This window comes from Myotis yumanensis, unplaced genomic scaffold, assembly GCF_028538775.1.
Source record: "Myotis yumanensis isolate MYYU_CA2020_CCGP unplaced genomic scaffold, mMyoYum1.0.hap1 SCAF_5, whole genome shotgun sequence".
Taxonomy (NCBI): domain Eukaryota; kingdom Metazoa; phylum Chordata; class Mammalia; order Chiroptera; family Vespertilionidae; genus Myotis; species Myotis yumanensis.
The window spans coordinates 74297525-74320208 of NW_027223756.1; the positions used below are offsets into that span (position 1 = coordinate 74297525).

The 22684-nt window shown below is 37.7% G+C and overlaps 1 protein-coding gene across 9 annotated transcripts in view; it reads right to left on the reverse strand.

The window, feature by feature from the left end:
* The window catches only part of HMBOX1 (homeobox containing 1), a 210251-nt gene that overhangs the window by 102310 nt on the left and 85257 nt on the right, over positions 1-22684 (reverse strand). For all 9 annotated transcript variants that reach the window (XM_070415513.1, XM_070415509.1, XM_070415512.1 and 6 more), the window contains exon 3: positions 3886-4362. In XM_070415513.1, coding sequence (XP_070271614.1) covers positions 3886-4362 — 477 coding nt within the window. The remainder of the gene's footprint in view (positions 1-3885; positions 4363-22684) is intronic.

The window sequence follows — 22684 nt, forward strand, 5'->3', positions numbered from 1 at the left end:
ATGATTTTTACTCCTCAGGTCTTATGGAAATAAAGTCATATGTAGGCTGATCTTTCTTTGATTCCATAGATTACTTCCAAAAGAAGCTACCACTCAATTTGCATCTAAACACCTGAAGTCCGTGTCATCTCCTCCTACTGCCTTTTCCAAACACAGCCATGCTGGATTCACCTATCTGAGTAATTTCCACATGTGGGATGAAATTCTTCCTTTCCATCCTCCATTGCCATTATTTTTATAACTTGCTAAACTTTCCATTGTGATCTAGAGACATTAATATCTAAATGAACTAATCAGTAATGCCTCTTTTTGAAATCACCCTTTTTAAAGACACAATTTGATTGTCATCTATTCAGAGTTCTCCCTGATCCTCAGAGCTAAAAAAGATATTTTCTTCCAAAAGCATGTTATTATTTCAATTATACTACCCATATGCTAATATGCTACATGCTATTCTGTATTACAGTTGTTTATAACCTAGCCTTCTCTCTCTTACTAGCCAAAAAAGTCCTTTAGCACAAAGATTGTCTTATTCATCATAGGGTTTGCAGATAATAGAGCTTAATTTGTTCACTGAATGAACAAGTCTATAGTTGGAGATAAAAGGTTATAAAATAGAAAACCTGATCTAGATCATTTATAAAAGTTTAAAATCTTAGTCTTAAATATGTTTCAACTTCCAAACCAGAATGGAGAAAAAGAGTTACTTATTCTAGCTCAAAATGACAATAATTTCTTTTCTAGGACAAAGAATATTAAAGAATGCATATTTAAAAGTGGAATGCTTTGAGATCTTCCATAGTCTCTTGTTTGATAAACACTACACATTCTTTAGCCCCTCCCCCTCTTAAAAGTAGTCTTTTAAAAATTTTTTATTGAATTTTCTTCAATTTTGGGGGGGGGGGGGGGTGACACTGATTAATATCATAGGCAGTCTTTTATCTCAAAGATTTCCAGAGATGGAAGACAGACTATTTCAAAGATGGAAAATATAATTGCATACAAATTCTTTCACATTTAAATAAAACCCATTCCTTTTCATTTCCACTCATGGAGATAAACAAAACATAACTTTAAAATGTTTTAAAGATAACTTTAAAAGAAAAGCTACTCTATATGTATAAACAATATGGTAACTGAGTATTATTACTTATGGATCATAAGTACCCTACCTACACAAGTAAATACCCTATTGTTAAGGGTATAGGTAACCAACTCGGAATAAAGTCTCGGAATCTTGCATAAAATGCTAACATACATTATTATAACACTAAACTCATTTCAATTGTTACTTTATAATATATATACAACAGAACAGATACTTTAATAGATGTATACTATGATATTTGCAGATATATATACCTACATATAAATATACATATTAATAGATGCATTTAAAAAATATTAATGTGAAATGGGTCATCATTCTAAAGTTAAGAGTTTTAAAGTCTTTCCTAAAATGTTATATTCAGCGATCTATTGAAAATTCATATTCTAGTTTCCCATTCAGGTTTTTTACCCTGATCAATTAAAAAATGAAAAAAATAACAGTTACTTTATTTTTTATTGTTTCTTAACAAGTCAATCAGGCTTTGTTAAAATTTAATCAATTTCTACAAAAAATTTTCTTTATGTATCTTGAAATTACTAAAAGTTAAGTTGTGTGACACATGGGTTATGAAATCTGAAAAATACATCTTATAATTGAGTGCTATAGAAGTTGGGAAATGTGAGTATGCAAGTGATGAATTACTAATATATAGGGTGGGGCAAAAGTAGGTTTACAGCTGTTTGTATGGAAAATAGAATGATTAATAAATAATAATATAAGAATAAACTGTATTTTGCATACTCACAACTGTAAACCTAATTTTATCCAATGCTGTATATGATATACTAGTATGTAGAAATGGAGGCAGGAAGGCATTCAGGTACCAAGTAACTATTCTCCCCACCTAGAGACCACGAAATTCAATACACTAAAATATGACCATGGTGTTATGCAATCAGCAAGGGCAGTGTAGCCCTAAATGAGCACATGACACTCAGAAAGATCCGCTTTTCAAAAATTTCTCTAACATTCTACCAAATAAAAATTCATTTGTTTAGTAAGTGGCAAATATCATGGGAGTTGGGAAGGGGGACTTAGCCCATTAAGGCATTCGCACTTGGTCTTAAATTACATTAGCCACTGTTCCTAAAATCTTATTGATATCAACAGACATCAAAAAGTCATTTACAGAGGCAACAGACAAAAGTGGTACATTGGTAATAAAGACATGAGTTAGAATTCAGACTCTGCCACTTAAAATTTACCATGTTCTTGATCCAATTATTTAATTTTTGTGAATCTCAATTTCTCTGCTCCATCTCACAGCATGGTTGTAATGATTAAACTGAGAACAGACATGCAATAAACTTCTTCCTCCAACCTAATAACTGTTATTATCTGTAAACTTAAGAAAAATGAGCAGTGGGCACAAAAGAGGAATGTAGGCGTGGGAGGGCACAATGGCAGAGGACCACAGAGAACCAGGAGGTCAATGAAATCCCTAGATGATTAGGGGACACCAAAGTAGTAGTTGTAAGAAATTGAAGCAGAGATAATGAAGAAAATAAAGTGTCCTAACTATGCAACAAAATGATAACATGTAAATTAAATGCTGATAACAATATATAAACATGTATATAATTAGTGATGAAACTTGAATGTATGTAATTGCAGGATGTAAGTACACATCTTAGTCATTGCTAAATAGATTTTCTGTTTATTTTGAAGACATACTTGAATTACAGTAAAATGTCAACCTACAAGCTAATAGTCAAGTTTTAGACCCTGGCCAATCTTCCAAAGCCTTCTGTTAAAAAGAAAGTTTTCCCAAACTTCTTGTTAGTCTTATATACGTATGGGAATTAACTGCCTTAACACCAACCAAATTAACCACTAACTATTTATATGGAACTCAAATCTTCCAGAACCTGTACTGCCAAATATACTACTCTTATTACATAGTCTAGCCCACCTGTAATCCTTTTAAGACAGAACACACCTTGCCTATTCTACCATTTACTATTCCCTTACCTTTAAATAAGGTTGTTATATTTCAAGAGAGGCTATCTTTTAAGGTTTGCTCAAATTCATCATCCACTTAACAGATTATGCCCTCACCATGTACCAAGGACAGTTCAGATCCTAGAGACACAACAGTAGAAAACACATGATTGCTGCCCTCCAAGTGTCCCAGGTCCAGCGTGAAACCATTTCTACCTGCCTCTGATGAAAGTGAACTTCTTCTTTTCTCAGTGTTTAAAACCCTAAGACTTAGGGCCTAAGTGCTTTAACTTATCTTACAATAGATAACATTAAACATATATATGTGGCACCTATTGCTAAAATTAGAACTTTAGCTTCTTAGGAGTAAAAACTGTATCTTTTTCTTCCAAAGAACACTACTTTTTATATAATAGGAGCTTAAAATTATTGTTTGAGTTACTGGAGGGAAAACTCGAAACTGGATATATTCTGTATCATGATAAAATCACCTTATCCCTCAGAAAAAGTACTTACAATAAATTTAAGGAATAGAAAGTGTCTGTTAGCAATGCTGAAAATCCAGATGTTAGTAATTACAACCATAAAGAGAAGGCTAACCTTTGCTTTGACAGAGAGAATGGAAAACACTTATCAAGCAGCAAAGTGATAGGGCTAAAGTTGAAAAGAGAAAATTTGAATTAAAACATAAAATTTAAAATTTTTCTTTAATCTCCAAAGTGGGCAAGGGGAAATCACAGTTCTTATAGGTAAGTAGCTGAAATACAGTTTATTATTTAAAATCAATATAAGAACAGACATTTTGGGGACTCTGAATAAGCAAAGGAACCAACCTCATTAATTCCTCCACTTTATCATCTACATCTAGGTCCTCTTCTGAGGCTTCAAAACTGTATGACCTCTGGCCAATGCTGTTTACATGGTAGCGAGTCGGTGACATCTTTCCATTGGATGTGGACAATCGCTCATTATTCTCCCTCCCATTTTGATTGGTAGTGCAAGGTTGTGGGGAGGTATCATAACTGTTGCTAGGCGATGGGGACATTCCTGAATGCTGGGTCTGTGTGGAAGCTGTAGCTGTAGAGGAAGATGCTGGAACATTGTTGGTACTATTCCCATATGAACTTCCTCCATAGCTGGACCTTCTTCCAAACTTGTCACTATGCTCTTGATCAAGACGGTCCAAAGTTTCCAAGGCATGGAGGATTTCATGTTTAGTCATTCCAGTGCGCCGAAGGCGCTGAAGCAGATCTATCTGTTCTATGGTAAATCTGGGTTCATCTGTATAGTGAGACATGGTTTCCAACAAACTGAAAAAATAAAAATAAAAAAAATCAGTCCCTTTATTTACAATATCTATTAAAAAATCATTATAGAGAATGCCCAGAAGATGCTGTGCTTCTTCACTGAAAATGTTTAAGACATTACTATTATAATGACCCAAAATTTCCATTATGGCAGTAATACCAAAACAACAGATTAAGTAAATACACTATTAAATCCAGGCTATGTAATTACTCATAGGTGTTTTTCCATCAAGTATACTATTCTGCATTAGAGTATTAATAGAAAGTTGCTGAAAAATAGATGTATGCTCTTGTTTTGCTAAATATCAACAAAACTGACCTAGGAACTCTCTAAATTCATTTACTATAAACAAACTATTTGATATGCTAAACTCAAGCAAATACTAATAACCAGCAAAAATACTTACATAGAAAAGTAAGAGAGATACCTAAAAAAAAAAAACTTACTAAGCACCATTTTACCCACTATATAGTAATTTCAAATTTTATCTCTGTAATGCATTCTGTTGATATCCTGAGAAATGGATCGTTCATGGTTATAGCCAAACTGAACTATTCATTTTTCTCAGGAAATTGCTCCTATATTATGTTTTCTTTAACTAACACAAGATACTGTAGCCCATCAGAAAATGTTTCAGAGTTAATAACAATATAGTCATGTGCCACAGCACTGGTCAACAATGGACCACATATACAATAGTATCCCAGAAGATTATCACCTACTGACATCGTAGCCATGGTAATAGCCTTTGTAATGTTGTGAAGCAATGCATTACTCCTGTGTTTGTGGTGATGCTGTGCAAACAAACCTACTGCACTGCCAGTCGTATAAAAATGTAGCGATACAACTATGTACAGTAGATAATGCCTGATAATGATGATAAACAACCATGTTACTGAGTTGTGTATTTACTATATTTTATTATTTTATCATTATTTTAGAGCATACTCTTTTTACTGATAAAAAAAAGAATGTTTGCTGTAAACAGTATGCAGTATTACCACGGCAGCAGCTTCATACATCTCATGTTTACAGTGTTTCTTGAATGCATCATTTTCTCTTGTGCTGTTTGTACAGTAATACACTGTACAGGCTTGTAACCTAGGAGTAATAAGCTATCCCATACAGCCTAGGTGTATAGTAGGCTATACCATCTAGGTTTGTGTAAGTTCATTCTACAATATTCACATAACAATGAAATCGCCTAACAGCAAATTTCTCAGAATGTATCTCCATAATTGGCGCATGACTTTTACAAGTTCAAGAGAGTTGTTAAGTATCATCAAAAAAAAAAAAAAAAAAAAAAAAAAACAAACACAAAAAACACCAAACCACGACTTTTCTATTTAACATTTTTTAAAGTGGTAATTTCTTCTATTTTTATTTTTATAGTTCTAGTGCCAAGTTGTATACACAGGCTCTCAACTAAGTGTTTGCTGATAGAAATAAATGTCAAGACATTTTCTCATCCTCTCCAGGTAAACATACACTCTGGGCCAGGTCCGCTAAGCCACTGGAGATATTCCTTCAACCCTCTACATTAAAAATTTTTTAAACATTCAATCTAAGAAGGCAATGAGCAAGAATTTCATATAATGTAATCTCACTTAATCCTCACAACAACCTTCTGTGATAGATTTTTTATTTTATTGTATATCAACCGGGCCAGCAGGGGAGGGCAGTTAGTTAATTATTGAGGAAACTAAGGCTCAAAATGATTTGGAACCTTGTAAAAAGTCTGATTAAGAAGCAGAAGAAAGATTTAAACCTAGATCTTACTGCCTCCAATATCACACGTCATTCTGCTTTCCAATATAGGCACTTACCGGAATCATGATTTGGGATTTGGTTATTGTACTCTTTTAAGTCTCTAATTAAAACCACTTAGATAAAACTGCTCTACTAACAGACTAGGGGTTCTAGTAAGTTTTTTATATTTAAAATCTTTGCTTCATCTAGAATTTATATTTACTTAATTAATGTGAATGGAGTTGAGCTTTATTTTTTCCCCAAAAAAGGATAGCTGGTTGTCCAATATGCTTTACTGAGTAATATGTTTCTTTTCTTGTAACATATTACTTATTTTTTATATACAAAATTTCCACACAAACTGTACCTAACTTTTAGATTCTCTATTCTATTACATTGATTATTTTGTCTTTCAAATACTTCTAAAAATAAGCAGGCAGAAATCTAGAATTTTTAAGTGAAATCATTCTAGTTTTAGAGATAGGCTCATTAAGATTAAAAACACATATTTTGTGGATTCAAAAGAACATGTTTCAGGGCATTTGTGACCATAGCCACAGTATCTGCTTTATACCTATATACATTATCTTATGCATTCCTGAATAATCATAAAAGTCCTTATTTTCATGATTATTATTCTTTCGTGATAGTCTAGGTTTTTTCCTCCAGCCAGCCTATATAATAGAGGTAATATGCAAATTGACCATTACTCCAACACACAAGATGGCCGTCCCCATGTGGTCAAAGATGGCCAGCAGGGGAGGGTAGCTGTGGGCAATCAGGCCAACAGGGGAAGGCAGTTGGGAGGGACCAGGCCTGAAAAGGAAGGCAGTTGGGGGCAATCAGGCCTGCAGGGGAGGGCAGTTAGGGGAAACCAGGCCAGCAGAGGAGGGCAGTTAGGGGTGACCAGGCCAGCAGGGGAGGGCAGTTAGGGGTGACCCAGCCTGCAGGGGAGGGCAGTTGGGAGTGACCAGGCCAGCAGAGGAGGGCAGTTAGGGGTGACCGAGCTGGCAGGGCAGTTAGGGGCGACCCGGTCTGCAGGGGAAGGCAGTTAGGGGCGACCAGGCTTGCAGGGGAGAACAGTTTGGGAGGACCAGGCCAGCAGAGGAGGGCAGTTAGGGGCGACTTGGTCTGGAGGGGAGGGGAGTTGGGGGGGACCAGGCCTGTAGGGGAGAACAGTTTGGGGGGACCATGCCTGCAGGGGAGGGCAGTTAGGGGCAACCGGGCCAGCAGGGGAGGGCAGTTAGGGGCGATTGGGCCGGCAGGGGAGCAGTTAGGCGTCAATCAGGCTGGCAGGGGAGTGGTTAGGGGGTGATCAGGCTGGCAGGCAGAAGCAGTTAGGGGCAATCAGGCAGGCAGGCAGGCAGTTGAGCGGCTGGGAGCCAGCAGTCCCGGATTGTGAGAGGGATGTCTGCCTGCTAGACATCCCTTGAGGGGTCCCAGCACCGGGCCTCTAATTTTATAATAAAAAATTATAAACATACAGACAAGTTTAAATATATTTATAGTGACCCTATACACTAACCACTTAGATTTTACCATTAACACTTTACTTTCTTTATCATATATCCATCCATTCCCTATGCATCCATCCCTCTACTCATCTTATTTCTTTATGCATTTCAAAATCAATTCTAGACATCTGTACACTTCTCCCCTAAATACTTCCACATGCAAATCATTGACTAGAGCTCAGTATTTGTTCAGGTTTTATTTATTTTGAGGTCAACTTTTCATAAAAAAACACACAAATCTATGTTTACCTTTCTATGAGTTTTGAGAAGAAGGCACACATGTGAAATTCAAATCCCTACGGAAATACAGCATGCTGCCATCACTCTAGGAAGTTCCCTCATTTCTTCCCTTTCCCTCAGTGGCAACCACTATTCAGATTTTTTTCCCCATCATGAATTACTTTGGTCTGTTCTAGAAAACCATATAAATGGAATTTCTATGTACACTTTAATGTAAGGTTTCTTTCACTGAGCATAAAGTTTTTGAGATTCACCTATAATGTTGTATGTATCAATAGTTTGTTCCCTTTTTATTTCTGAGTAGTACTTCATTCTAGGAATATACACAGGTTTGTTTATCCACTCTTTTTTAGACACTTGGACTATTTCCAATTACTAGCTATTCTAAATGCTTTGGCTATTATAATTATTCCCTACTAATTTTCTTGTTAACTTAATATATCCCCCTCTAATATATCATTACCTACCTGGTTGGGTGAGAAGAGAAAACTTTCAACCAGAGTAACTCATTTACTTTTTCTACTGACCAATTTTAAAAGAATATTACACCTTGCTTAAAACAAATAATAGGTTATTAAAATGTTCTGTGTTCTATGCTAGTTACATTACACGGTGTGTATTCACTGTGAAACTTCACCAAGTTGCACACTACTGATTTGTGCACTTTTCAATAGATATGTTATACTTAAAGTCTGTTGAAAAAACTATATGAACATTTTCCTAGTGGTTTATAAGAGACACTTAACACTTTAGTTTCTATCAAGTGCTTATTAGTACAGTAGTACTCCTTTATCCATGGTTTTGCTTTCTGCTGGTTCAGTTACCCATGATCAACTAAGGTCCCAAAATATTAAAGGAAAAATACCATAAATAAATAATTCATAAGTTTAACCTGTGTGTCGTTCTAAGTAGCATGATGAAATCTTGCACAATCCTGCCCATCCTGCCTGGGACGTGAATCATCTCTTTGCCAGAGTCCATACTTAAAGGCTACCAGGCCACCCACTCATTAGTCACTTAGTATCCAGTTAATAACTCTGACTATCAGGTATCTCAGTGCTTGTGTTCAAGAAACATTTTACTTACTATAGGTCCCAAAGTGCAAGAGTAGTGATGCTGACAATTGGGAGATATCAAAAGGAAGCTGTAAAGTGCTTTCTTGAAGTGAAAAGTTCTCAGCTTAGTAAACTGAGGTTGCTAAGATCTAGGATAACAATAAAAATTCTATCAGTGAAATTGAGAAGGTAAAAGGAATTTGTGCTTATCTGCTAAGAGACTACGTTCACATAACTTTATTATATTGTAACAATTGTTCTATTTTATTGTTTGTTACTGTTGTTAATCTATTACTGTGCCTAATTTATAAATTGAACTTTTTTATAGGTATGTATGTATAGGAAAAAAACATAGTATATGTAGTGTTCAGTACTATCTGTGGTTTCCAGCACCCACTGGGAATTTTGGAACATATTCTCTGTGGATAAATGGGGAATACTGTTTATTAATCCTTAATTCTAGGAAGTTATTTTTAAAAGTAGCTGCTGAATCCCCCTTTAGTAATCCAAATAATATACCTCATAATTTGTTAATTTGGTAAACTGAGGTTTCTATATATTATTCTCTTCCCTTAAAAATGACTTCAGCCGTCATGCTTCTAAAATACTTCATAAGCTGGCATGCCCTTACTTTAACTATGAGACTTTGAGAACTGTTTTTATTATATGGACCAAAAAAACACACCACCCTCCCCCCCAGAAAAATCATAATATTGAAGGAGACCAAAGTTTTGTCACCCCAAAATGTACCTTTTGGGATATTGATTTTAAAGCTGATTATAAAGAAACAAAGACACTAAGAGAACCTTTGACCCTCCCCATTTCCTGCCTAAGGGAAGTCAGATAGAAAGTCCTGCTTCAAGAAGGGAATCTTTACACACATACTTTAGAACAGCAGTTTTCAACCTGTGGGTCTCGACCCCTTTGGCGATCGAATGACCCTTTCACAGAGGTCGCCTAAGACCATCCTGCATATCAGATATTTACATGACAATTCATAACAGTAGCAACATTACAGTTATGAAGTAGCAACAAAAATAATTTTATGGTTGGGTCACAACATGAGGAACTGTATTTAAAGGGCCAGAAGGTTTAGAACCACTGCTTTAGAATTTTCACCGTAGAATAATATGAATTAAATATGGCAGACATGCAAAAACCTGTTCTGCTGGATTCTCCCCTCAGTCCCATTGTTTTTGGGTTGCCTGGCAGGAATCTGTTTGCCATGTGTTCCACTCTCTTGGCTACCTATGAATTGCCTATTTCCCTTCTAAATCTCAGACCCATGCCCCTTTCTCCTTTGTCCAAAATGGCAGGCATATAAACCTCAATTGCTGAATGTCTCTTTGGGTCACATTATGAAACTCCGAATGTACATTTGTTTAACAAACTTTGAACATTGTGTCCTGTTATTCTGTCTCTGTTAATTTTATTATTAGCCCAGCTAGAAGAATTTAGAAGATGTGAGGAAAAATTATTTTTGTAGCCCCGCAATACTTTCCTATCTTATTTATGTCAGAACAGATAGTAATATGTATAACTCTTCATATTTCTCTGTACAGAGCAGCACTTTATATTAGCATGAAAGTGAAATAAAGTATATGAATTTAATCTGGAACTAAAAAGTATCCATCCTAAAGCTGGTATTAGAACTAAAGATTCCACAGTACCTGAAACAATGTAATATTTTATGTCATTTCAGATTCACTGGCGATGGGACACACTTTTATTCCAAGAATCATAAAAGGAGGTAACAGAAAGGACCCATTAATTTTGTCTGCCTAGAATGCCTCATTGTTTCCAACCACATGTTCTTGGGACTGTCACTCATAATACTCTCTCTTCTTCTTGGCCAGTGGGGTGGACACACAGAAAGCCAAGCCTAGCTCTCTTCAAAATATTTAAGGTAGATTAGCAGACAGTCACTATAACTATGTCCAGTTTCAGGAAGATGTTAATCTGGTACATTCCTCATTATGTGGAAGAATCTAGACATGCAGAGTAAAGAAGAAAGCTTTGCAGTGTTCATGTCCCTTGTTCTAGTAATTTCTAAGTCTCTGCTACATTCCTGCTCTTCTTGTTGTATTAATATGTAAGAGAATAAATTTCCTTTTATGCTTCACCTTGTTTAAATCAGATGTCTGTGCCTTGCACCAAGAGAGATCCCCAATACCAAAAGCTACATCGAAAGTAAAAAGATCTACAATTGCTAGATGGAATGTGTGATCACTATCGAGTAGAATGATAATGGCATAACGGGCAGGATCAAATCATACATATGACACTAGAGGTACAATATTTTACTGAGAAAATGCCAAGAATAGAAGCTTTCTTGGATACTGACAATAGTATACCAATGTGCATTATTATAAACAAAGGTACACATTCTGTAATTTCCAAATTTTCATTCTCATAATTTACTTACTTTTAGCACATAATCATGCAATTATGGCAGTAAATGACCTACAAAGGTCATCTAAGTCCATGACACTAGCAATTCTTTCATAAGAGAAAAAGATAACATATAAGAACAGAATTAATTTTCATATGTAGCACAAGGACTGTTCACAGGATGAGGAAGATTTTTCTGCTTTAAATTACTAATCTGAATGCAGACTCAGGCCAACAATAATTGAAAATGTGAGAGAAGAATTTCGACACTGTAATAATACAGAGCATAAAATAACAATTAAATTCAGGAACTGTGGCTCATTCTAAAAGACCATACTATCAGATCATAATAGTAAACCTATTTTACAATAAATTTTATCCTTATTTAGATATGCATGTAAACGCTTCTTGGAGATAGCATGAAGTCCAGAACACTTTCTTAAACTAAATTCTACACACAAGTGGAGCAAAAAAGGTGAAAGTACTCACAAATAATTAATCTTGAAAGCATATGCATAAAATATGACATTACTCCCTTACTTGTAATTCATCAACACTTAATGATACTTTATTGCATAACACAGCATTTTTTTCCAGCTTGATTCTGTTGTCTTTATTTTTTTATCCAGAATGACTAGGGAAAAGATGGTCTAGTCATAAGTTAGCTTTGTATTGATTTCATGGTATTTACTGCATGATAATTTAACACATTCTAGAGTCAATCATAATATTCATCAACTAAAGATGTACTCAAACCCTCCTTACTAGGTGTATCGGTTAATAATGCAAATTTTGTAATCAAAGAAAACATGATAATTTCAAGAGAAACATCAAAAATGCTTTATTCAAAGTAATGTCCATTGCTAGCTACACATTTCCCCCATCTTTCAGGTAATTTGTGGATACCGTCCCAATAGACCTTCTCTTGTTTTGAGGCAAACCATTCAGAGACCCAATTTTCCACTTCTTCGTACATTTTGAAGTGCTGCTCAAAAAGTGTTTGTGCTATTGATCGGGACAAGTGGTAATCTGAAGGAGCAAGGTCTGGTGAATACAACAGGTGGGTTAATACTTCCCAGGCGAGATCTTTTAATGCATCTTTAACTGGTTTTGAAGTGTGTGATGGTGCATTATCATGAAGCAAAATTACTTTGCCATGTCTTCTGACACATTCTGGTCATTTCACGATCAAAGTGTGGTTCAAATTGTTTGTTGATTGTTGGTGGCGATCAGTGTTAACAGTTTCACCTAGTTTTAGAAGCTCATAATACACCACACCTTCCTGATCCCACCAAACCCAGAGCACTGTCTTCTTTCCAAAGCGATTTGGCCTTGCAGTTGATGTTGATGGTTGGCCTGGATCAACCCATGATTTTGTGCATTTGGGATTCTCAAAATTAAATCCACTTTTCATCGCCAGTCACAATTCGATGCAAAAAAAAGACTTTCTTTCATGCCGTTGAAGCAACATTTTACTGTTGACTTTTCGGGTTTCCATTTGTCTTTTGTTCAGTTGATGTGGCACCATTTTCCTTCCTTTAAAATCTTTCCCATTGCTTGTAAACGATCGGAAATTGTTTGCTGAGCAATGTTTAATCTTTCTGCAAGTTATTTTTGAGTTTGACACCCATTTTCATCCAATAATGTTTGTAATTGTTGGTCTTCAAACTTTTTCGGTTGACCTGGACGTTCTTTGTCTTTCACATTGAAATCATCACTTTTAAAACGTTTAAACCAGCATTCACAAGTATCTTGAGATGTCGCATGTTCACCATAAGCTTCCCGAAGTATTCAGCAGCACTTTTCTTCAAAATAAAGTAATGAATTAAAACTTCCAGCAAATGCTTTTTTTGGCACGAAATTAGACATTTTCAAGCGTAAAAATATCTATGATGTTAACACCTTCAGAAAATTTGACATACAAAGTTTTGATGCTTGTTGTCCATACAACAAAATAGCATACATATCAAATCGCATATATACCAACGTATGAGTAACTCCATCTATTGAAAAAAATCCGCATTATTAACCGGTTCACCTAGTATTTATGGCATTCTTACATTATCCTCTTTCACAATTAATACTAAGCATCAAAAGAGTGCTAGTCTTAAAGTAAGAAAATGCCAAGAAGAAATGAAGATTTACTAGGGATTGAGCTTGACAGTATGGTAAAATGATTCCATAATTCAAACCAATAGGAGAACTGATAAAAGCATAAAACTAGAGGCTATGACAGTAGATAATAATATAATAAAAAGACCTTGAGAAAAACAGGATTATATTCCAATGTGTCAATCACACTTTAATAGATACTTTAAATCACCACTAAGACTGAGATTTCTTTGTAAGTTTGGGGGGAAAATCCAATTAAAACACACAAGTTTATAGAGGGGGAAGATATAGATTTAAGTGTGGAATCAGAGAACTGGAGACCATTTAGACAAAAATCATTAATCCAGCTAAAATGTATTGAGTGCTTGATGTGTGTCAGACCCTGTATGAGACACACAGGATACAAAAAGGAACATACCAGGCAAAAAATCCCGGCCTCCAGGTGGAAGGCCCGATTGTTGTTTTCAATCGGGAGGGAGTTTCAGACTCTGAGCTCCAGATCCGGGCAAGTCTCTAGGGACCCAGACTCAAACGGGAGAAGCAGGAAGGCAGCTTTCACTCCGAGGATTGCAGCGGTTGCGGAACTGAGAGCAGCGATAACTGCTCGCTCCGCCCGCCCTGTAGATCCCCTGGGACCCGCCCCGCCCAAGCCCTGCACAAAGGCATTGGCCAGATAGCCTCAGGCAAAGGCTAGATTAGCACCGCCCTAGAGATTCAGCACAGAAGGTTTCCCACTGCAGACACAGCTGACTCTCATAGCCCGTTAGCCTGGAGGTCAATTCACCCCTAGTATTGCCGACAACAATTAAGGCTTAACTACAACAAGACTGCGCACAAAGACCACAAGGAGGTGCACCAAGAAAGCATAGAAAATGCAGAGACAAAAAAATATGACAGAAAAGGAGGATATGGAGCTAAAAAATGCACTTTTGAGGGCTTTCAATAATTTGCTAGAAACTACTGATAAACTTGATGAGAGCCTCAAGAAATCTAATGAGACCCTCGATGTTGGGATAAAGAACCAACTAGAAATTAAGCATACACTGACTGAAATAAAGAATATTATACAGACACCCAACAGCAGACCAGAGGAGCGCAAGAATCAAGTCAAAGATTTGAAATGCGAAGAAGCAAAAAACACCCAAACGGAAAAGCAAAATGGAAAAAAGAATCCGAAAATACGAAGATAGTGTAAGGAGCCTCTGGGACAGTTTCAAACGCACCAACATCAGAATTATAGGGGTACCAGAAGATGAGAGACAGCAAGATATTGAAAACCTATTTAAAGAAATAATGACAGAAAACTTCCCCCACCTGGTGAAAGAAATGGACTTACAGGTCCAAGAAGCGCAGAGAACCCCAAACAAAAGGAATCCAAAGAGGACCACACCAAGACACATCATCATTAAAATGCCAAGAGCAAAAGACAAAGAGAGAATCTTAAAAGCAGCAAGAGAAAAACAGTTAGTTACCTACAAGGAAGCACCCATACGACTGTCAGCTGATTTCTCAACAGAAACTATGCAGGCCAGAAGGGAGTGGCAAGAAATATTCAAAGTGATGAATGCCAAGAACCTACAACCAAGATTACTTTATCCAGCAAAGCTATCATTCAGAATTGAAGGTCAGATAAAGAGCTTCACAGATAAGGAAAAGCTAAAGGAGTTCATCACCACTAAACCAGCATTAGACAAAATGCTGAAAGGTATCCTTTAAGAAGAGGAAGAAGAAGAAAAAGGTAAAGATACAAATTATGAACAACAAACATGCATCTATTAACAAGTGAATCTAAGAATCAAGTGAATAAATAATCTGATGTATAGAATGAACTGGTGATTATAATGAATCAGGGACATAGGGAATGGACTGACTATTCTTGGGGGGGAAGTGGGAGTGGGAGATGCGGGAAGAGACTGGACAAAAATCGTGCACCTATGGATGAGGATAGTGGGTGGGGAGTGAGGGCGGGGGGGGGGGCAGGAACTGGGAGGAGGGAAGTTATGGGGGGGGAAAATAGAGGAACAAACGTAATCTGAACAATAAAGATTTAATTAAAAAAAAATCCTGGCCTCATGATGCTTACATTCTAATGGCTATAAGAATAGCCATTTATCGTAAATACATTCGTGTTCAGTGCATGGTACGTTGTGCCTTGTTGTGTTGTATTTTGTGCTTTTAAATCAACGCAGCAGATTCAAGCAACAGCAGCCTCCTGATCACCCCACGCTCTGTCTGGGGAACAGTTGCTGTGTGTGAAGCCTCCCTCCACCAGCCAGAAGATCCACCACAGCTATGAACAGCACCCACCAGAGGCCCTGCTATCAACGGAGGAGCCGCTGCTACCACAAACGCCCAAGGAGCAACCACAGCCCGAGGAGCCACTGCCACCCAGGGAGCAGCCACTGAACGACTCAACAACTAGATAGGTCAGTGAGATCAAACATGGGTAGACAAAGAAATGCCCAAAGGAAAGAGAAGGAGGACTCGCCAGAAAAGCAGCTAAGTGAGACAGAGATATGCAACATGACGGAAAAAGAATTCAGAATAAGGATCCTAGTTTACATGCACCAGATGTGCAAGAAGCAAGAAGAAACAGATGAAAAAATCAACTACTTATGCAAGAAGCTAGAAGAAACAGATGAAAAAATCAACAACTTAAGTAAGTCCCAAGAAGAAATGAAGAGCGACATAGCTGCAATAAAAAACACAATTGAAAGTATCAACAGTACACTGGGAGAAGCAGAGGACCGAATTAGTGAATTAGAAGACAAGGAAGCAAAACACACTCAAACTGTACTGCAAATGGAGAAAAAAATTAAAAGACAGGAGGAGAGCCTAAGGGAGCTTTGGGACAACATGAAACGAAACAACATACGAATAATAGGGGTGCCAGAACAACAGAAAGATGAACATGGATTAGAAAACCTATTCGAAGAAATAATATCAGAAAACTTCCCTGAGGTGGGGAAGAAAAAAGTCACACAAGCCCACAGAGTCCCAAACAAGGTGAATCCGAAAAGACCCACACCAAGACACATCATAATTACCATGGCAAATATTCAGGACAAAGAGAGAATCTTACAGGCTGCAAGAGAGGGACGGAAAGTTACATACAAGGGATCTCCCATTAGACTATCAAATGATTTCTCAACAGAAACACATCAGGACAGAAAAGAATGGACGGAAATCTACAAAGTGATGCAAAGCAAAGGACTGAATCCAAGAATACTCTATCCAGCAAGGTTATCATTCAGAATTGAAGGGGAAATAAGAAGCTTCACAGACAAAAAAAGGCTAAGGGAGTTTATCACCACCAAGCCAGCCATGCAAGAAATGCTAAAGGGACTGGTGTAAAAAGAAGAAATAACAAGCTCAGAAAGAAAACAGCCACACACAAAGAAATGGCTACAAACAAGTACCTTTCAATAATAACTTTAAATGTAAATGGACTAAATGCTCCGAACAAAAGACATCAAGTGGCTGAATGGATAAAAAAACATGACCCATACATCTGCTGTGTACAAGAGACCCACCTCATTAGAAGGGACTCACACAGACTGAAAGTGAAGGGATGGAAAAATATCTTTCAAGCAAATGGAAAGGAAAAGAAAGCTGGGGTAGCAATACTTATATCGGACAAAATACATCTCAAAGTGAAGGCCATAACCAGAGATAAGGAAGGCCACTTCATAATACTAAAGGGATCAATACAACAAGAAGATGTAACCCTGGTAAACATATATGCACCCAATGCAGGAGCACCCAAATTCATAAAAAAACTCCTGGAAGATATCAAAGGAGAGATCGACAACAATATAATCATAGTAGAGGACTTTAATACACCACTGACATCACTGGATAAGTCCTCTAGACAAACAATCAGCAAAGAAACAGCAATCCTAAATGACTCACTAGATCAGATGGACTTGATTGACATCTTCAGAACACTTCACCCCAAAGCTGCGGAATATACATTCCTCTCAGGTGCTCATGGGACATATTCAAAAATAGACCACATATTGGGTCTCAAGCAAAGTCTCCACAAATTCAAGAAGATTGAAATCATAAAAAGCTTCTTCTCAGACCACGATGGATAATGTTAGAAATAAACTACAATAAAAACAACCCAAAATACTCAAACACTTGGAAGCTGAACAGCATGTTATTAAATATTGATTGGGTTACCAATGACATCAAAGAAGAAATTAAAAACATCCTGGACACTAAGGACAATGAAAACACAACAATCCAAAACCTATGGGACACAATGAAAGCAGTCCTGAGAGGGAAGTTTATAGCTCTGCAGGCCTAATTGAAAAAACAAGAAAAAATGGTAGTAAATCATCTAACTCTTCAACTCAAAGAATTAGAAAGAGAGCAACAAGAAAACCCCAGAGTGAGCAGAAGGAAGGAGATAATAAAGATTAGAGCAGAAATAAATGACATAGAGACCAAAAAACCAATACATAAAATCAATGAAACCAAGAGCTGGTTCTTTGAAAGGATAAACAAGATTGACAAACCTCTAGCCAGGCTCACCAAGAAGCAAAGAGAGAGGTCCCAAATAAATCAAATCAGAAACGATAGAGGCGAAATAACAACAGATCCCACAGAAATACAAATGATTGTTAAACAATACTACGGACAACTCTACTCCAACAAACTAGACAACCTGGAGGAAATGGACAAATTCCTAGAAAAATACAACATTCCAAAACTCAATCAGGAAGAATCTAAAAATCTCAATAGGCCAATAACTATAGAAGAAATTGAAGCAGTCATCAAAAAGCTCCCAGCAAACAAAAGCCCAGGACCAGATGGCTTCTCAGGGGAGTTTTACCAAACTTTCAAGGAAGAACTAAAACCTATCCTCCTCAGACTACTACAAAAAATTCAAGAGGAAGGAACACTTCCAAGCTCATTCTATGAAGCCAGCATCACCCTAATACCAAAACCAGGTAAAGACAACACGATGAAAGAGAATTACAGGCCAATATCCCTCGTGAACATAGATGCCAAAATCCTCAACAAAATCTTAGCAAATCGGATCCAGCAGTACATCAGAAGGATCATACACCATGACCAAGTAGGATTTATCCCAGGAATGCAAGGATGGTACAACATCCGTAAATCAATAAACCTAATACATCACATAAACAAATTGAAAGAAAAAAACCACATGGTCATATCAATTGATGCAGAAAAAGCATTCGACAAAATCCAACACCCATTTTTGATAAAAACTCTCAGCAAGGTGGGAATAGAAGGATCATACCTCAACATAATAAAAGCCATATATGACAGGCCCACAGCCAACATCATACTAAATGGACATAAACTAACACCATTTCCCCTAAGAACAGGAACAAGACAGGGATGCCCACTCTCACCACTCCTGTTCAACATAATCCTGGAAGTATTAGCCATTGCAATTAGACAAGAAGAAGAAATAAAAGGCATCCAAATTGGAAAAGAGGAAGTAAAACTGTCCTTATTTGCAGACGACATGATATTATACATACAAAAACCTAGAGACTCCATCAAAAAACTACTAGACTTAATACATGAATTTGGCAATGTAGCAGGATACAAAATTAACCCCAAGAAATCTGAGGCATTTCTATACACCAATAGTGAACTTTCAGAAAGAGAGATTATAAAAACAATCCCATTTACCATCGCACCAAACAAATTAACATACCTAGGAATAAATTAACTAAAGAGGTAAAAGACCTCTACTCAGAAAACTACAGGACGTTGAAAAAAGAGATAGAGGAAGACATAAAGAGATGGAAGAACATACCATGTTCTTGGATTGGTAGAATCAACATCATCAAAATGTCCATACTACCCAAAGCAATCTATAAATTCAACGCACTTCCCATTAAAATACCAATGGCCTACTTCAAAGATCTAGAACGAACTCTCCAAAAATTCATTTGGAATAAAAAAGACCCCGAATAGCTGTGGCGATCCTGAGAAAGAACAAAGTAGGTGGGATCTCAATGCCAGATATCAAGCTGTATTACAAAGCCACTGTTCTCAAAACTGCCTGGTACTGGCACTAGAACAGACATATAGATCAGTGCAATAGAATAGAGAGTCCAGAAATTAGCCCAACCCAATATGCGCAATTAATATTTGACAAAGGAGGCAAGAACATACAATGGAGCCAAAATAGTCTCTTCAATAAATGGTGTTGGGAAAATTGGACAGATATATGCAAGAAAATGAAACTAGACCACCAACTTACACCATACACAAGAATAAACTCAAAATGGATAAAGGACTTAAATGTACGACAGGAAACCATAAAATTCTAAAAGAATCCAAAGGCAACAAAATCTCAGACATATGCCAAAGCAATTTCTTCATTGATACAGCTCCTAGGGCAGTTGAAACTAAAGAGAAACTGAACAAATGGGACTACATCAAAATAAAAAGCTTCTGCACAGCAAAAGAAACCATCAACAAAACAACAAGAAAACCCACTGCGTGGGAAAATGTATTTGCCAACGTCATATCTGATAAGGGCCTAATCTCCAAAATTTATAGGGAACTCATACAACCTAACAAAAAGAAGATAAACAATCCAATCAAAAAATGGGCAAAGGACCTAAGTAGACACCTCTCAAAAGAGGACATTCAGAAAGCCAAGAGACATATGAAAACATGCTCAAAGTCACTAATCATCCGAGAGATGCAAATCAAAACAACGAGGTACCATCTCACACCTGTCAGAATGGCTATCATCAACAAATCAACAAACGACAAGTGCTGGAGAGGATGTGGAGAAAAAGGAACACTTGTGCACTGCTGGTGGGAATGCAGACTGGTGCAGCCACTATGGAAGACAGTATGGAGTTTCCTCAAAAAGCTGGAAATGGAACTCCCATTTGACCCTGTGATCCCACTTCTAGGAATATATCCCAAGAAACCAGAAACACCAATCAGAAAGGATATGTGCACCCATATGTTCATAGCAGCACAATTCACCATAGCTAAGATCTGGAAACAGCCTAAGTGCCCATCAGTAGATGAATCGATTAGAAAACTGTGGTACATCTACATGATGGAATACTATGCTGCTGTAAAAAAGAAGGAACTCTTACCATTTGCAACAGCATGGATGGAACTGGAGAGCATTATGCTAAGTGAAATAAGCCAGTCAATGAAGGAAAAATACCACATGATCTCACTCATTCATGGATAATAAAGACCATTACAAACTTTTGAACAATAATAGATACAGAGGCAGAGCTGCCTCAAACTGATTGTCAAACTGCAGTGGGAAGGCCAGAGAGGGTTGGGGGGCAGAAGGGAGGGGAGTAAGAGATCAATCGAAGGACTTGTATGCATGCATATAAGCATAACTAATGGACATAAGACACTGGGGGGTAATGGAGGCCAGGGGATTGTCAAGGGCGGGGGTGGGGGAAGGACACATATGTAATACCCTTTGTAATACTTATTATAATATCTTTTTAAAAAGAATAAAAAAAAAGAAAAAAAAAGAATAGCCATTTAAAATAAATTGTTAAAAAAAAGGGGGGGGGGGGGGGGGGAGAAACCAAAATGGTGGCATAGGTAAACACCGGAGACTGCTGCCTCGCACAACCACTTCAATAATACAACTAAAAGACATAACGGACATCATCCAGAACCACAGGAAGGCTGGCTGAGTGGAATTTCTAAACTAGAAGGAAAGAGAAAAGCATACCGAGACTCAGAGGAGGTGCGGTGCTTAAGTAAATACAAAGGTGCGGAGGTGCATGCGGAGAGGGCTGGTGGCTGAGGATACGATTATCTTTTTCAATCGGAAGGGAGTCTCAGGCTCTGAGCTCCAGTTCCGGGCGAGTCTTTGGGGACCCAGGCTGATATGGGAGAAACGGGACTGTCTGGCATTGGTCGGACCTCGAGGGCAGCTTTCTCTCGAAGGCACTTGCAGCGATAGCCAGGACCTCTGAAGGCAGGACTGAGAGCAGCCATACTGCTGGCTCGCTCGGCCTGCCCTGTTGATCCCCTGGGAACCTGCCCCGCCAAGCCCAGCAAGGAGGCTTTTGCATGTGAAAGGCCCGGCCCTTTGTAATCTGAAAATTAACTTAACAAACTGCAGCTGCCCCAAGGCTCCAGGGCAACTTGCATTGCTTTACAGCTGGCTTCTGCTGGATAGCTGCAGTCAGAGGCTAGATTGGCACCTCCTTAGATCCAAGAGCCAGTGTATCCAGTGGTCAGAGTGGGACTTTCCAATTACAACTCAGATCCATAAGGGACACACTCAGGGGGCAGAGTCAGTGAGCACCAAAGCCCCACTGAAGCAAGTCTTCCCCCATAAGGGTGTCTTTAGCACAGAAGTTCTCCCACCATAGACACAGCAGATTCTCACAGCCAATTGGCCTGGAGGTCAAATCCTCCCAGTTTTACCTACAACAATCAAAGCTTAACTGCAACAAGACTGCACAAAGCCCACAAGGGGGTGTACCAAGAGTGTCTATCTCAGGTAATTGGGACACTTAGCACAGAAAGCCACTCTATTGACACAGCGAAGCATAAAAAATGCCGAGACAAAGAAACAAGACACAAATGACAGATATGGAGGAAAGCAAACTACTGGATATAGAGTTCAAAACCACCCTTTTTAGGTTTTTCAAGAATTTTCTAGAAACTGCCAATAAATGTAGTGAGATCCTCAAGAAAACTAATGAGACCCTCGATGTTGTGATAAAGGACCAACTAGAAATTAAGCATACACTGACTGAAATAAAGAACATTATACAGACTCCCAACAGCAGACCAGAGGATCACAAGATTAAAGTCAAAGATTTGAAATACGAAGAAAAAAAAAACACCCAACCGGAAAAGCAAAATGAAAAAAGAATCCAAAAATACGAAGATAGTGTAAGGAGCCTCTAGGACAGCTTCAAGCGTACCAACATCCGAATTATAGGGGTCCCAGAAGAAGAGAAAGAGCAAGATATTGAAAACCTATTTGAAGAAATAATGACAGAAAACTTCCCCTACCTGGTGAAAGGAATAGACTTCCAAGTCCAGGAAGCGCATAGAACCCCAAACAAAAGGAATCCAAAAAGGACCACACCAAGGTACATCATAATTAAAATGCCAAGTGCAAAAGACAAGGAGAGAATCCTAAAAGCAGCAAGAGAAAGAAAATCAGTTACCTCCAAGGAAGTACCCATACGACTGTCAGCTGATTTCTCAACAGAAACTTTGCAGGCCAGAAGGGAGTGGCAAGAAATATTCAA